The sequence below is a fragment of the Eupeodes corollae genome, chromosome 2 (assembly GCF_945859685.1).
Source record: "Eupeodes corollae chromosome 2, idEupCoro1.1, whole genome shotgun sequence".
NCBI lineage: Eukaryota > Metazoa > Arthropoda > Insecta > Diptera > Syrphidae > Eupeodes > Eupeodes corollae.
This window is the reverse complement of record NC_079148.1, coordinates 91,969,483-91,988,077: the sequence shown is the minus strand read 5'-3', so window position 1 is coordinate 91,988,077 and position 18,595 is coordinate 91,969,483. Positions and strand designations below refer to the sequence as shown.

At 33.4% G+C, this 18,595-nt stretch overlaps 1 protein-coding gene across 1 annotated transcript in view; it reads left to right on the top strand.

Moving 5' to 3' along the window:
• Positions 1 to 1,458: 1,458 nt before the first annotated feature.
• LOC129944227 (protein piccolo) overlaps positions 1,459 to 18,595 on the top strand; it is a 37,100-nt gene continuing 19,963 nt past the window's right edge. The window contains exon 1 of the mRNA XM_056053528.1: positions 1,459 to 1,886. Coding sequence (XP_055909503.1) covers positions 1,810 to 1,886 — 77 coding nt within the window. The 5' untranslated portion in view covers positions 1,459 to 1,809. The remainder of the gene's footprint in view (positions 1,887 to 18,595) is intronic.

Below are 18,595 nucleotides of genomic sequence, written 5' to 3'. Positions count from 1 at the left end.
CAATCTTGAAAAAAACTGCCAATAGGTTAAATTTGATGTAGTTGAGCGTATATCTACACATTCGCATCAAGGAATTTTGGTTATCATTTCACTCCCAAAATTTACTGCCGGCGCGGCGCTTAGACTATTAACGTTGAAAAGGAGCAGCATAAATTTAGGCAAATCTCAAATTTAATCATCATGAATTATTTAAACTAAGTTCGGTGGCGCAACAATCCGTTTGAGAACTAGAGCCTAGTGACTGACAACTCTCAACCATTCCTGTGTGCGAGTACTGTTGTCAGGAATGGAAGGGACCTACAGTTTTAAGTCGAATCCGAACGGCAATGAATTATTTACAATCTTTAATTAATAATACAAGATAATCAAAGAGAGTTTGGATTTTAACCATATGTGTCAATTTTCCGGTCTACCGTCGGTCCAGTTGTCAAATATCAATTAAATATCTTTAAAAAAATCTTATTTTTGTTGACGTTTGTAATATTTTGTGGTTATGGATTCTTATTAAATTTTAAATTATTTTATTTACGAATATTATGTATGTATACATTTCTTTGATTTTAAAAATTTGTCCCAAACCAATAACGCACAACAATTTTCTACTACATCTAAGAAGATTATATAATTCGTTTTCCACCATTTTTAAAGACAAAAAAATCATCAAAAATTATTCATTTCAACTATAATTTGATTGTTCTTATTACTTTTTATATTTGTACAGTTTATTTACATACTTGTTTCATTTAAACATGAAATAGTCATTCCGATTACAGAATCCAGTGAATTAAATTGTAAAAAATAATTGTTCTTATTACTTTTTATATTTGTACAGTTTATTTACATACTTGTTTCATTTAAACATGAAATAGTCATTCCGATTACAGAATCCAGTGAATTAATTCCTTCCTTCCTTCCTGGCTTCCTACGATGATTTGACACTTTTAATGTGATGAAATTTCAAACGTGAATAATAAAAAAAATAATGTGAAGCATTACAAAATTAGAGATGGTGACAAGGGCATATATGTACAATTAAAATTGACACAACTACAAATTTGTATATTGGAGTTAAAGTGTATTCATGCCAAAAATTCAATTTCCACTTCACAGAAAGGTGAAGTTTTGTCAGTCAAATGTTTACGTGAATAAGAAAATTGTGTTTTATTTAACTGTTTTCATGAGGTTTAAATTTGTTTCTTCATGAAATTATAAATATGCAAGTAATATAAAAAGAATTTGTTACATTTTTGTGTTTTGAATCACTATACAAAATTTAATAGGATTTCAAGAAAACCTTTGCTAGGCAAATATGAGCATGAACCAAACTTAAAGAAAAAAGTTGCTTGGTGAGTGCCTATCCTAAGACCATTCCTGGGCTCTGCGAACAAAGCCAAACACAACCAACAAAGTTTGAGCACCACTGTTGGACAAAGTGGCAAAGAAAGCAATAGCGGCGAAGACGAAGAACAGAAAAAAAATCTCGCCAAGTGATGTCGTCGTGTTAATTTTTCCAAAATAAATGTTAAAATTTGCATTCAAATTAATAAAATATATTCAAAAAAACTCAAATAAACTCTCTCCAAAATGGGTCGTTACCCGTTCAAGTATAATTTAACTCCATTGTTATGTGAATTCTGGTGAAAATGTAACCGTAAAAAAAAAACTTACGAAGAAGAAAAAATATTTTGCAGGAAAATTGAAGTTCCGACCGAGTTCTGTGTGTGTTTTTCTTTTTGTCTTTTTTGTTATTTTCCGAAGTGAAAATATTTTTATTTTGGTCATTTGTCGAGATAATAAATTCCCAGCAAAATGGTGGTTTCCAAAGACTCCAAAAGGAAGCGCAAGGAGTCCCCGCTCATTGAATCGTCACCAGAAATGCCAAAAAGGTAAGAAAAGAAAAAATCTAATTGCAAAAAAAGAACACACTCGGATTTGTGTAGCGCCCCCAAACCAATTCGAAGTTTCTTCTCCTCTTGCTGCCGATGAAAATGTCTCGTATTTGTCATAAGGCGCTCGGTGTGGTGCGGTATGCATTTTGTATTCGAATTATATGAATCCCAATTTGACGCGGGTGGCATAGTTGGATGGATATGGATGGAGGTGGCAAAGAGGACGAAGAGCGCCCAGAAGCACATTACCTTTTTTATAACATAAATTAAAACTTATTTAAAACATTTATCGAGGGTGTGTCTAAATAAGAAATAGAACAATCGCAATCGGTGACATTTTGGCCAATTGCTCAGATTCAGAGGATTCCACTGTTTCTTGTAATAATAAATATTCGGAGAATTGTATCATCTTCCTGGGCTAACCTACCTACACCTATAAACTCTTTATTTTCTCTAAAATCTTATAATAGCGATAGTCAACTTATGATGTGGGTTGTCTTTGGAGTTGCTGTTGAACTGAACTGAACTGCACTGTCATGGATAGTTTTATCCACTTATTTTCATCATATTTATCTAACTTCCAAAATAACCTATTTTGAGGTCTATACCTGCATATTTGTTTTAATTTATGTGAACAAACTAACTTGAATTTACAATTTAATTATTTTGTGTTCTTAAAAGTCGCAGATTTGGCCTGGATAGGATGTCAATTACCTTTGAGTTGGACGATATCGATTTGTACTTCTTTAATGTCTTTTGTAGATTTTCCAGTGATTAAATGTTAATTTGTTACGAAGTTAACTAATTAAATAGGAGTAATGTCGATAGTTGCCCTCTAGGTACCTAGAAATGTTCTTTGTTGTCAAGAAATTAAATGAAATCTTTGTTTGATGCGGACTTGTGCTTTTTTAAACCAAATTTTTAATAATAAACCCGATTTGTTAAACAAACTAAATGGGTTAATATATATTTATTTAATTTTGTTCCACTGTGAGATGGTCCAGTTCTCATGTTCTCTGGCAACAGCTAACCTAGCCATTCGGTTTTTTAATGAGAGCAGTGGATGTTCTTTTTTGGCCGATCTTCCAAATATCTGGCTCAACAATTAAGCTGTCCTGGGCTTCAGTTGTTTTACGGGGTCTTCCCGTCTTGCCACGAGGTCTGTGGTTTTGTGGTTTTCAATTTGGGTCCAATCGTTTAAAGTGGTTTTAACTTGGGTAGTGAATTAATGATTAAATGGCGGGTTTTAACTGAAATTAAATTATTTTCTAGATAGGTACCTATAAGTAGAGCAATAGTAGAAAGAAGTCTGTCTTAAGCAAGCAACCCTTAAAAACATGAAAAACAACAAGGCAGCCGGGCTAGATGGAATTCCAGCTGGATCGCTTCGCACGACCCAGTCTGCAGCACTGGACACCTTGCTCTACCTTACACCTCTTGACATATTTAGCAAACAAATAGCTGCAAGTTCGGCTATTCGCCTCAATGCTTCGTCGCACTGGACTAACAACAACATTGGCCACTCCGTAATTCTAAGGTACTTAGAATCAATTCCAAAGCACACAGACTACACCATCCCCCAACTACAATTCGACAGGAATTTCCAAATTTCTATACCTACCAGATCTTTTTGGGAGGATAGGACATTCTTGGAGGATGAGTCAATCCATTTTTACACAGATGGCTCAAAAACCAAAGAAGGGGTTGGTGGTGGTGTGTACTCTGAACGAATGAAATTAAGTCTCTCATTCCGCCTTCCCAATCATTGTAGCGTGTTCCAGGCGGAACTTTTGGCGATTAAGGAAGTCTTTTCTTGGCTCAAAGAAAACGTGATATCAACATCTGATATCTGTATTTTCTCTGACAGCCAGGCCGCTATCAAATCTCTGGACTCTGTCTCTACAAACTCTATAACAGTCCATAACTGTAGATTAGCTCCAATGGAGACGACGACACAACAGTTTAATATTCACCTTTGCTGGGTGCCGGGCCATAGAGACATTCCAGGTAACTGTAAGGCAGATGAACTCGCCAGGAACGGTACAGTACAGCCCATCCTACCATGTTTGGCAAGTACTGGCATACCAATCGCTACTTGTAAACTGCTACTAATGCAAGACGCTGCAAGGAGGGCAGGCACCAGGTGGACCAACATCACCACGTGTCAAGCCACAAAAAACATCTGGCCAACACTGGATTTAAAACGTTCAAGGTGCTTGCTCTCTCTAAGCAGATCGCATATAAGCTCCATAATAGGTGTCATAACCGGACACTGTCTAATAGGAAAGCACGCCACGAGACTAGGCGTATTCTCAAATGACTTTTGCAGAAGCTGTATGGACGAGGAAGAGGAAGAAACGGTTCTTCATCTTCTCTGCACATGCCCTGCTCTAGCTCGAAAACGCAAGAATTACCTAGGAGAATTCTTCTTTAACGATCTTAACGATCTAAATTATATCAGTATAATCAGCCTCTCACGTTTCGTAAGGGACTCTAACTGGTTCCATTGAGCTTAGGAGGAAGCATCAAGATTCATGTGGTATCACAATGGGCCATCCACTATAACCTAAACTAAACTAACCATCCCCGTCTTTCCTAAATCTGCTTCTTGATTTTTTTAATAAGCTTCTTGAAAAAGAAGAAATACCTCAGTCATTTTTAATATCAAAAATGTGTCCAATTTTTAAAAAAGAAGATCCTAGCTCACTAGCAAACTATAGGGGCGTTTCGATTCTTCCTTGTTTGAGACAAATATTTACCCAAATTCTATACTGCAGGCTTATGAGGTGGGTAGAAGAAAAAACAAAAAGCCAAGCACTTTCCAAGCTGGTTTTCGCTCTGGTCTTTCAACTGTGGATCAAATCTTCGCACTCTCCAATATAGCAAAACGTTTCATCGAAAACAAACAAAAACTTTATGTCTTTTTCATTGATTTTAGGGCAGCATTTGATACTATCAACCGGAATTCACTAATTTATAAATTATCAAATTTTGGTATATCGACGACATTTTTTAGACTCTATAAACTTCTCCTCACAAATACTTGCCCTACTGTGTCAAATGGGAGTTCCATATCCAGCTTCTTTAACACTGATTGCGGTGTGCCCCAAGGTTGCCCCTTAAGCCCGATTATGTTCGTCCTTTTCATTGACGATGTCTCCCGTGATTTTCCTGGGGGTGTAAGGTTTGGAAATATACTTATTAAGGTACTACTTTATGTGGACGACCTTGTTGTTTTGTCGGACAACCCCACCACATTACAGTTACAAATCAATAGACTTAAAAACTTTTTTGATAAACGGGACCTAAATATAAACACCTCAAAATCAAAAATTATGATTTTTGAAAGCACCCGTCGAAGGAGAAACCCGCTAGAAGCATAGTCATTGGATCGTGAACCTATAGAGGTGGTTAACCAATTTAAGTATTTAGGTGTTCTATTTGTTAGCAATCTAGATTTTAGGCCCCATGTTAAGGAAAAATGCTTATCGGCAAAAACTGCAATAAACCTTATATGGAACAAAATCTTCTGCAATAAGTACATAGACATCTCAGCTAAATTTAGAGTTTTTGAAGCTACTATAAACTCATGCTTATGCTATGCCAGTCAAGTTTTTGGTTACCAAGATCTTGATGAATTTGAGATAGTGCAACGCTTCTTTTTTAAACGAATATTTAAACTTCCCAACTATACACCAACTTACGCTATACATGTGGAATCAGGGATCCCTCCGATTTTTCTAAAAAAATCTTAAATTTAATGCCGATTACATAATAAAAGTAATGCAAAGGTCAAATGAAAATCTTCATAAGCAAATGATGGATTTCGCATTCCGAAGGAATTTATCGCCGTTTAAAGAATGGTATAAAATTTAATTTAAATCTAAACCTTGGTACAACTTCTCATGATAATTGGAAAGGTAGGTTTTATGAATGTATTGCGTTGGTTGATGATTCATTGTATCTCAAGTTCTTGAATAGGGCTCGAACCTCTCCAAGCAGATTGGTCTATAAGCAGCTCAATCACACTTTGTTTGTAAACAATTATTTTAATAGTAATCTTTCTGCAAATCAAATAGGTACTTTGTTTAAAGCAAGAACTGAGATGCTAAATCTGAATTACAAACCTCACAGAAATGATAATCCCAGGTGTAACCTCTTCAATCGAAATGAAATCGAAGATGTCAACCACTTTTTAGCCGTTTGTCCAATTCTACAAGAACTCCGAAGACTTTATTTTTCAAAAAGCTTTCTAAATCACCAGGAAGCAAAACAAATTTTAAATGGAGAGTGGGGTTGGAAGGACCTTTACAATTTTATTCATCATGCCTTAGATTACCGAAACAGTTTTTTAGAGTAATTTTACATTTTTAAATATAGGAATATTTATGTATTATTATTTAAGATGTAACGAGGAAATATATATTATAAACTTGGAAATTATGCTTATTTAAATTCAATTTATTTATTCAATTGTCTACATAATCTATTTAAAAACTTACTGTAATCTTAAAAATCTTAAACTTTCTTTTTTTTATTCTCGATAAATGTCAATTTTTAGGCAGACGGCAAATGTATTTCGAGTTTTGGTCAAATAAAGAATTTATAATAATAATAAAGCCATTTGTGCTACCAAGCAAAGTAACTACTTTAAGAGAATTGCTAGCGAGTTATTTAACTGTAAAAATTCAAAAGTTTGTTGGCACAAAGTTCGGAAAAAGGGCACTGTAAACAGTCGACAGCTATTGCTGTTGAAGCAGAAACGTTTAGATTATACTTTGGTCGACTTCTGACAGGAGGAATTTCTCCACTAATTTTCCAATACGCACTACCGAATGTTGTTGATGAAGATCTCGATGCACCAATTGGATTAAATGAGTTGGTTAACGCACTTAGTACAATGAAAAACAACAAGTCCTATGGAATTGATGGCATACTAGTTGAGTTTTTTAAGAATAGCACTGCATATTTTCATGATTCTCTTTTGATATTCTTTAACAACCTCTTCTTAAACGAAGACGTTCCACGTCTATTCTTAAAGTCCCTTATTTTTCCGATTTTCAAAAAGGGTGATGCATCCTTGAAAACTATAGGGGTATATCAATTCTCTGTAGCCTAAGAAAAATATTCGCTCAAATACTGTATAATCGCTTTTCAAACTGGGTGCAACATAATAATCGGCTCAGTATCTTCCAAGGGGGCTTTGTCCTGGTCTTTCAACACTCGATCAATTTTTTGCGCTGGAGACTATAGATAGAGTAGAACAGGTAGTGGAGTTCCACAAGGTTGCGTCCTCAGTCCTATTTTGTTCGCCCTATTCATTGACTTAAACATTAACACCAGCACACGGCAGAAAGAAGGCGTCCGAGAGAAAAGTGACAATGGGCAGGCCAACCTAGAGGTTGTTAAGGAATTTAAATATTTAGGTGTCCTTCTATCTTATAATCTTAATTTGCGACAACATATAGAAGAAAAAGTCAGTAAGGCAAAAACTGCAATCAATCTTTAGATTAGATTAGATTTTTATTGGTTCATAGTTTTTTCTTTTTAGAGATTGAATACAATATTTAAGATACATAAAATCGTTTGAGCATGGCATTTGCCGTCTGCCAGATTGACAATACAATATAAACTCTATATATGTGTTTGATAAAATTACATTCTTAATTTAATAGTTCAGTCTTTATTTTAATTAAGGATTAAGATTCCGTTTGCATATTTTTTTTAACTGTAGGTAAGTTTTAATTTCAAAAATCACCGTTTTTAATTCTGTTCTTATATCTAAGAGCAGTTTTTAGGAAATCATACAATAAATCAACATTCATTTGATTTAATAAGAAAATACAATATTCTTCGGTTAAGGTATCATTTCCAAATAAGTTTCTTCTTATTTCACACAAAACTGGAAACCTTCCCAAGAAATTAATGATGTCTTCACGTTCTCGTCGGTTGCATAAATCGCATATAATCGGTAATTCACTTCTATGTGGTATGTAATTGAGTTGCAGCAATTCGCCTCGTAATCGGAACATCATTGAAATTGTGCTTGTATTATTTTCATCTTTGAAGGAGTTGTTTTCGTTGAAAGTGTAATCTAGGCGATTATATATAGTTCGGTGAAGAGATCCTGCTGCTTCTTCCTCTTGTTTTTCCCTATATCTAAGGTCTCTTTTTTTATAAGATCGTACAATAAGGGTCTCAAGTACAAATCCACACTCTTCAGCTTAACATTCCCATTCTTTAAAAATTCCTCTTTTGATCCGCACCACTTGAATGGCGACCACCTTAGGGAGCCAGTGATCAGGCAATTGCATGACACGGAGAACATAGTCAACTTGTAGTTTGAGTGTTTTAATTAGTATCGGAGGCAATCCAGTCTCAATCATAAGCATATAGTTCGATGCGTTGGGGGGGAGATGAAATGTTCGTTTCAGGTAGTACCTTAAAAGTTTCTCAACCGATTCATATTCTGAACTTCCCCATACCTGTGCAGCATAGGAGATGATTGATTCCGCTACAGTTTCAAAGACCCGATATTTACTACTGTGCCTTATGAATTTGTTGTTGAAGCAATTTTTCTAAGTAGCGTTTATTGCAGTTTTCGCCGTAGATAATTTATCTTTTAAATGTTTATCCATTTTCATATTTTGAGTGAATAGTACACCAAGATATTTGTATTCTTTTAGAACCTCAACAGCATTCCCTTCGTAATACCATTTCTCGTTTGCGCTAGTTCTGCCTGCTCCCTTTCGAATTACCATAACCTTGGACTTATCCGGATTAACCATAAGATTCCACAACTTACATAATTCTTGGAGCTTATTTAATATTAACTGTAGAGTTTCAGGTGAGTTTGCCATCATCACTACATCATCTGCAAAAAGAAGGGCTTGAATTTGCAGTCCCGCAAATATGCCACCAGGTAGACAATAGACCAAGTCGTTTATAAAAAGTGCAAATAGATCGGGGCTTAGAGGACAGCCTTGTCTGACTCCTGTTTTGGTTGCAAACCACTCTGATCTATTAGCACCATTCCATACTGACGAAGATGACATACAACTGTTTACTTCTTTCAAGGTATGAGTCAGCAATACTTTTGAACACGAAAATGTGATCAATAGTAGAGTAGCCGAATCTGAAGCCCGCCTGAAATTCACTTAAGAGATTTTTTGATGAAATCCACATTTTGAGCCGATTCTGAAGTGAAAATTTTATAAAGCAACAAATTAGAAGATTTTTTTTTAAATTAATATTTTCAATTTTTTTGTTATTATTTTTGTAATTTTTTTCAATATTTTGTTGAATTTCCTTTTGCTTTAATAAGAGCCTCAATTCTGCGCGGCATACTGTCAATGCATGATTTGACTGTTTGCTGAATTTGTGGGTTGTGATTCCACACGTGAATTACTCTTTCAATAAGTGACCGCATCTTTAGCTACTTACCTCTTCATCAGCTCCCACACGTTTTCAATGGGTTCAAATCAGGGATGTTTCCCGGCCAGTCCAACAGAGGGATGTTTTCTTCCCTCAAATAAGTTTTAATGGGCCGGACTGTGGGGCATGGAGCTCCATGTTGCATAAAAATGTAACCATACATCCATTCTTAAACGTCAAAAATATTGCGTATATATCGAATAATTAAAAAAATTCTGCAGTGCGTCTAATAATATGGCCAGGGTCTGTAAATGGTGTATACATAGTCGTGCCATAAATCCTGTTACAGAACTTCAATACCTTGTTGCTCAAAACATTCATTTGATATAAAATGATATTTACATTAGTAAAAAATAAATAATTTTGGTGGCGCAACTGTTTAGAACCAGGGCCTAGTGACTTACAACTCTCAATCATTCCTGTGTGTGAGTACTGTTGTTAGGTTGGGTGATATAGGCAGGGATCGAACCCAAGACCTCTGGCATGACAGTCCAGCGCACTTTTTTTATTAACTCCATCTTAAAACTATCTTAAAGCTAGACAAAAATTCATAAAACTAGCCTAATTAACCATAACATACAACTAATTTACTTGTCCCATACGGACACTCAAATTTAAACAATAATTCTTAATTCGTATACCCTTCGGCGCTAAGATCTATGTTACTGTAATTCATTGTATTTATTTTGTATTTAGAAAATTTTAAAAAAAACTAATTTCAATATCTTTTTTCATTTTTACTTAAAAACTACTTAAAAGAAGGTCCTTAAAATAAAACTTATACTACCTATTCTACCTATAAACTACTTAAAACTAGGAACAACCACGGCAGCAAATCTAACTATCTAACATTTTTTGTTTTTCATATTTTGTTGTCCTTTTTTTTCTTATTTCTTTTTTTTTATACTTTATAATTTGTTTTTATATTTTTAATTTTTTTTTGTGCCACCCTATTCTACTTAAAACTAAACCCTAAAACTATAAAAAAAGTATGTAAGCCGGCCAAGGCTTAAAGCCCCATTCCGGCTACCCACTATTAAGTGCCGATTGAAGCCACCAAAACTGGTTCACCCAATCAGTTCAGTCCCGTTCGGATAAAGCCCTATTGAACCGAAGGAGCTCTGCTCCGTCTTGTGCCTTGACGTCCCGATTGTACAGAAGTCGCCTATCCACGGTTCGTCGTCTGACGTGATAGATTAGCGGAACTGCCAATCTACACTGTATTAGACTGGTGGAATGAAGCCGCTCAAGCGTGCAGTCTCAAAATACTCGTTGTTCAGATAGAACGCCCCGAAAATAAAATTATTGGTCGAAAATATAGCTCTTGCAATGTGACCTCGAACGAGTTTTATCACGAAATTGTCAATTCTGTTGATTCGAGTCCCATTGTATAGGACCTCGTTGGAATAGTAATGAACAAAAGAAGATTCGGCTGTTCGATATAAGCCGGTACAGCGTCGTAAACAATGCCGCTCGAACACCCGAAACTTCTTCATCTGTTAGGCGTAACATTGAACCGGTCAACCATAAACGAACCTCGACCGTATGAAAGCCATATAGCAAATTACCTTCACTCTTTGTTCAAGCCGACTGCTGTACAATAGCCGTTTCGTCAAAGCGAAGGCTCCTTTGGTTCTGGTCAGAGCAGCATTTATATGTCTGTCAAAATATAAATACTGATCTAACCAGACTAACCATCATGCCACGAACTACTACATTTACGTTTACATTAGTAAGCAAATAATTGGTTTCAGTTCTTCTAATTTTATAGAACTATCATTGCTCTACAGATCATTTGTTAACTCCTAGACTCCAAAAAGTTATCTTGAAAAGAGCCAAGAGGCTTTTACTGTGGCACCCGAGATAGGAGCAGGAAATAACTCTTTTTTTCTAATGAAAAGAAAACGTTACAATTTATGCGACATTATCACATTAAACTAAAACTAATGTTCTAAGGGTCAAACTTAGCCAAACTTAATAATGGTTTGATTGGAAGAAATTTGAAAATAGTTGACAGGTAAATTCTTTGACAAATATTTATTTCAATACAGATAGATAATTTACCCTACAAGATTTTGCTAAGACAAAAGTGCCTTAAAATCAACAATCAACATACTAAGTTTTTAAGAAGCTTAATATTGGCGCTCGGAAAGTCCATATTTGAATTTCCAAGTTTGTATTGTGGTTAGAATTGAAGAGCTTCAAAGTTTTTTTACGGGCATTTTTAAACTTTTAACATAGAGTTAACGAAGCAGTGTCAAAAATATCAATATAAACAGAGCGTGCCACTATAGCTCGATGGCCACGACGTTTAAGGACGTTTTATAAAACTTATATTATGACCAAATAAATGAAACATCAATGAAGAGACAATATTATATAATTTGTATTTTTGTAACAGAACTTATGGCACGACTACGTATATGAATATATATATTTTATTAGCATACGACTTTAAAGCCATGTTCGTAAATCTTATATATTAAAACAATTGTACTTTATATGTTGAAAAAATAAAGATAATAATAATAATAAACAACAGCATAGATTTTTTATCTTTACGACTAGACTGGAACTTAAATACTATAGATACATTATACCTGAAAACTATCATCATTTTCCTTTTAAAGTTATTACTCTTGGTTGTTGGTGCAATAAAAATCCGTTAAAATATAAATAATTTGCATGTAAATGCAATACAAACTAACAATGTATGTAACTTAGCGATGACTAACATAGATTTCAAACCATTATAACTCTGTTAAGCAAGGGTACGAGGCTTGGGTTTGATTTTTGTACTATTTTATTCGTTTTTATGTACTAAACAGTTATGTGGTTTTCCAAAACTAAAAAGAGAAGGGAATTTTTAGATTTGATAGATTTTTATTGCTCGTCTTAAATAATTTACATTGTTTACAAAAATCAAAAAAAACATGACATTCTGCCGTGTGCATAGGTGACAAAACATAAATTGGAAACTTATTTTTTATGACATAAGCATTTAGTTTTTGATCAAGATTAAATTAAAACAACTAATTTTAGTTAAAAAAAAATTATATAATTGTATAGTTTTGCTTTCTCAAATAAGCATTTCAAGACGTCCCAATTTTTAGGTGGTTATTTTATATCCCGCCCGAGACAGACTCTGCCCCGCAGAAATTAAAAAAAATATTTGCTATAAGCTAGAATTCATAAACTTTAAAAATGAAATAAGCTTCTATTAAAAATGTTACTTAACAAGTTCTTCCTTAGACCTACTAGTTGAAAACTCTTAAAATACCACTTCGCGAAAATGGCAGCAGCTCTTTAAACAGGTTTGCACAAAATAATACCAGAATTATGTTCAAGTTAATTTTCATATTAAGTGTCTGTTTTCTGTTTTCCCGAACGAATTTTTTTTTTCAAATGAGTCTGAAATAGTCAGATACTAGAAATAAATGTTCTATGTCATCAATAACGACAGAATAAATTATCTAGTTTAAATTGGAGTTAACTTGTGCCGAGTTATAAAAGCATATAACAGAGTAAAAGGACATTTAGCAAAAGTTAGAACAATGTATATTTTGATAAAAACTAATTTTGAACTTAATGTGTTCAAAATTAGTTTAGATTTTAAATAAGTTAATAAGTAACACAAAAATATCTGCATAATTTTTTTGGATGTCCCGCTTTCGACATAGAAATTCCTCTTTTTTTCCCTAAAAATGTTTCATAATCCCGATTTGCCCGCAAATCTCTAGGATTAGATTCTCTTTGGACTGTTACGTAACCTAACTTATTTATTTTTAATAGAATGTAGTGTTGGCTTTAGAAAAAAGTAGAACACATAATAGTAGAAATAATCGTTAATTTTTTGTTTGTATTATTTTCATAAAAAATAAAAACTAAAATAAAATATATTAAGTATAATATATATTAAGACATCGATGGCCAAAATAATAATACATAATTCAAATTCTGTTACTACAATTTTATCACAAAAGTCTTTTTTTTTTAATATTAAAATGATCACAATGTATTGTAACTAATATTTTATATATTTCATGTGTCTTTTTCAAAAAGACACAAAATAAGAGCAAATTAGATTTTTCCTAAGGTTAAGGCAAAACATAAGTAAACCTCAAGACTTCAGTACTTGGTGTGGAGTTCTTTGTTTTTAAGAACCGATTTACACCTTCCTTCTTGGTATAGAGTCCACTCGTTTTTGACATGTTTCTACAGGTGTTGCGTACCATTTTCTCGGATTTCTTTCCAAAGTGTCTCCGTTCTTGGTCTGTCTTGCACGATAGTTTATTTTTTAAAATTTCTCAAATATTTTCTTTGGGGTTTAGATCTATCGATTGTAAAGGCTATTGTAAAACTGGCACATTCTCTTGTGTAACCCACTTTGTCACGACTTTAGCTTTGTGTTTGGTGGCCATTATCCAGCTAGAATGTCTACACTAATGGCAGTTTATCTTTTGCAAATGAAAGCATAACGTTTTCGAATATATATTTGGAGGTTTCTTTTTTCATAATATTTTAGATCCAAAAGATAGGGCCTACTACATTATAAGAAAAGCACTCCGGAATTTGTAAACTACCGTGTCACCATACTTTACCTGCTTTGTGGTATTTCTAGTATTTAGTTCTTCATTGTTTTACCTTGTTATTATTTTGTGCACTAAAAAATGAGTTTCGTGAATAAAAGAAACGGTGCTCTTATAAATTCAGTGAAATTAATTTAAAATCCAAGAACAGGGTCTCTACTGTGTAACTCGATTCTACAATGAAATTGCTCGAATTCGAAGAATTGGTACTATGTATCTATTTGACTACTTTCAACCAACGAGAATCGAATAGTTTTAGTAGCGCCAACTATATTCTTATGAACTTTCGATTAAACGAGGAACTACGTAACTCGAAAGTAGAATTCAAAACAAGGCAAAATCGAAAATAATCACTCTACATCAAATATGCTTGCGAGCGAAGTTTTTTTTTTTGTCAAAGTGTAAGTGTAAGTTTTTCTTCCTCGCTCATTTCAAAATTCATCATCAGCGGGCACAAGACTCTTTCGATTGAAGTCAAAACTTCGGCAAATATTTTTGACATGGTTTGCTGTGCAATTCCAGCGTTCTAGTCACCACCGATTTGGTTTTGGTAACCTCCTGTTGCCAAAAATTTCAATGCTGCTGTTTAATTAATCATAATCGGAACATCATTTTGTCTTCTGAGAGTAGTCATGTCGGATGATATAGTGTTAAGTAAGAACATGAATCCGTCTTTAGAAAGACGATAGCTCTTAACAAAACTAAAACAAAAGTATATACTTTTCATTAAGAATGCGTTCAAATATTCTACCGTATATACAGTTGTGTTCATAAAAATAGCAGTGCGCTCAAAATAAAACAAAAAGGAATTCAATATCAACGTTACAATACATTTCACTAAACTTCTAATAACAAACTAAAATATTTTATTTATAATAACAGAAAATAAGTATTATCGATTTTTACCGTTAGCTTTGTCACAGTAAAAACCGTTTTTTAAATATATGGCTGTTCATAAAAATAGCAGGGCATGACAAAGTACTAGATCTATTACGTAAGAAGTAAGAAAAATTGTAATAAGTTATATGAAAGTGTAGAAATAATGATAGCTTACAATTAGTTCTTTTTTTTATGATGCTTCGCATCTACATGGCATCGAGTCCACTAAAACCTGACACCTTTCGACTGGTATTGCGTTCCACGAATCACGCACTGCTTCCCACAATTATTTCGAATTCTAGGGTTTTGTTTTATGAACTCCGTTCTTAACATCCCCCCACAAATTTCTGTATAATGGAAGTCTGAAATCACCGGTATTCCTTAGATTATAAAACGAATTTGTTCCGTTGTAAATATGTAGGATACATTTCATTTTTGATTTTAAAAATCATCACAAGCGCATTAAATTTAAGTCTTTGTTCAATATTTAACCATCCGAGGACCGTAAGCATGTCATAAATAGGTGTTCTATATTCGCACTTAATCACTGTTCTCATTGCTCTATTCTGTAATACTTGAAGTGTTCTTATATTTTCTCTATTTGACATGTATATTATCGACGAACAATAATCGAAATATGGTAGAATCAATGTATTATAAATATTTAATGCACAATTTAAAGGTATATACTTTCGAATTCCTTTAAAAAAACCGATCATTTTAGAGATTTTAGCGCATTGATTATAAACATGTTGACTAAATTTGAGTTTATTGTCGATAAAAACACCAAGGTATTTTATTCCATCCACACATTCGATAAGTTGACTATTTATTAATATATTGACATTTAAACCACCATTATTTAAGCACATACATTTAGTCTTAGTTACATTAAGTTTTAATTTATTTTTGCAGAGCCAGTTGTTAATTTTTTAAATTTGATTTTGCTTTACACTTTGACAAGACTTGAGATCATTTCCTGCAACGTAGATCAGGGTACCGTCTGACATTTTAACCATGGTTTTGCCTTTTTTGACGTATGCTTTGGGTTATAGTCTTTTTGGTATACCCAAACCTCCTCGAGAATGTTCACATACTCGGTTGCATCCCTTATACCCCCCATGAGATAAATAGTCCCGACACCGTAATATGAAAAGCAAACTCATATCATAATTTTTCCTCCACCATGGTTCACTGTTTTTATAGTGTACCGTGGATAGTATGCTGCATTTTAGGGTCTTGTCACATATTCTCGACGACCCTTGGACCCAAAAAGGACTTTTCTTTCATCGCTTCACAGAACATTCCTCTATTTCTCTTTGCCACATGCCTTTTCGTCAAGAATGTTACCTTGCGTGGTCTTCGGGCCGATAGCTTCGCTCTTAAATGACGTCTTCGTATTGTGACAGCGCTAACAGACAGTTATAGTCCATTTCTTATTTTCATAGAGCCTATGAAAGGGTTCTGTTTTGCTTACTGAACAATTTTTCTGTCAGTTCTTTCAGTAATCATCCTGGGCGTCATTTTGGGCGTCTTAAATATTTTGATAGGTTTTTCCCTCTAAACGCAGTTTTCGAATAAGTTTTCGAATATCTTCGGTGCAGTGTCTTGACCGTCCGATTGTTTATTTTGGAGCTAATATTTATTAATTTTTTATATGCTAGTATGGTAGAAATACTTTAATAATACTTTAATAATAATACTTACTGAAAAATAAAAAAAAATAATTTTTAACACTTTTTAATTATAAAATCAAAAGCACTGCTATTTTTATGAACACTCTATATCCAGAGAGTTTGAAATAATGGGTGTTCACCGGGAAAAGTAGAGTATAACTTCAAGCTAAGTATGAAAACGAAAGACCGTTAGATGCAAGTAAAATGCCAATTTTTTTTGTAAGAATTTCCGTTCTTAAAATAATTGACAATCTAATAAAATGTGACCAGCACTGCTATTTTCATGAACACAACTGTATGTATGTACATATATGTACAAACCTTTTCTTACTCAGCTCCATTATTTTGGAATTATCTATTATTCTTCTGCGTTTGATTTGCTGGTACCGTTCTTCATTTCCTTGCAAATTGATCCAAATTCCAACGGTGTCCATTTTTGTAATAATTATTCTTGTCACAAAATTGTATGTTTTTTTGTTTTTAAAACTGTCAAACAACTCGATTCGAAGGTAAACATCTTTTCTTTTCTACTTTCATGCGTAGTACGAGTTACATAGTAGAGCAAAGTTTATAAGAATGACTTCTGAGCTGATTCCATTTCGTCATTGAGTTTAAACTTAATTTTTGTCACAATATCTGCTTCTAGTATTAAAGTGATTTTTGCTAAGCACCCAAATCTATGCTTTCTTTCGTCATTAATGGTCATGCAACGTTTTTAAAGTTATAGTAACATTTCTGGATTCACGTACTTTCGTGGCTATAGTAAGTGATAACAATTTTCAAAATACAAAGAAATTATAAAATAATAATAAAATGTTACTTTCAAATTAAAAATATGTGTTAGAGGTCTTAACAAGATTTAGAACTCTCTTCTAATGAGTTATTCTAAAATTCCCGCTGTAATATTATTTGTTTTAAATGGTTTTTCACTTCATTTTTTCATTAGTATTCAAGTTTTAAAAACGTTTTTGGTACTACGCGTGAAAGTCCTCTAAACATGATTTAAGTTCTAGAAGAAGAAAAGCTTTTGTTGAATTTTATTCGTTTTGAAACACCACCACAGATAAATCCCTGATCCATCCTATGTGACAATTATTTTATAACGCTTTTTGCCAAATCCATGGATTTATTGAGCATTTATTTATAACAAGTTTTTATTTAGCGATTTTAAGAAAAGGAGAATTCTAAACTTTGTTACAAATTGTAATTTCTTATGAATGAAAGCCAATCATATTAATAATTAAGGTACTCCCTATCTCCCGGCATCTAAGTTAAGCGAAGGCCGTTTTAGGACGAAGCAAGGTCTTAAATCTCTTTTCGACAGAGTATTAACAAAGTAAATAAGTATTTATCTTGCTTGTCGTTGATGCAGGGACTTCTTTTTACAACAGAGCAGACGGGCTCCAGCCTGAACTATAGACATTTCCTTAAATCATGCATCATGCAAAAATTAAACAAATATTTGGTCAGAATCACAAGAATGTTTTTTTTTATATTTTTTCCAGGCAAGCTTAGCATATTTTGTGATAACTGTACCATAAGTCCAAACAAAAGACTTACAACAGCAAATTGCTGAAACATTTTTAATTGAGTGCTTATCTTAGTTTAGTTGTAAAAGCAAAAAACGCGTTTTTTAAATGCAGTTATTAATAAATTAATAAAAACCTTCGTTTCTATTATTTTTTCCATCACTGTAACTAACTCAATATTGTCTGGTGTTTTTAACCTTTCGCACAATTCAGTGACGTTGGTTATTGTATTGAAAAAATGTCATTTAATAGGGAAATAGAAGGTGTTTCTGGTACCTACATTTACGTTCATTTGACGTCAAACTAAGTCTAATGTTTATGTGTAATAAAGTCTATGTTTCGGCTGAAGAAAGATGTTTATGCATGAATAAGTGCTTAAGTAAACAAATTGTTGAATTTAAGTGTTTTGGATTTTCCTTTTTGTATTATACCCGTTTTAAGGATATATTCCAAACAACTATGCTTTTATAAGCTATCAAAAAACCATTGACGACAATGAGAGATTTCTTTGAAGACGAATTTTGTTCAATGCAACTATTTAGTTTTTTAAATGCAATTAATTAAAAACTCCAACAAAATATTACTATCGACTTAAAAAC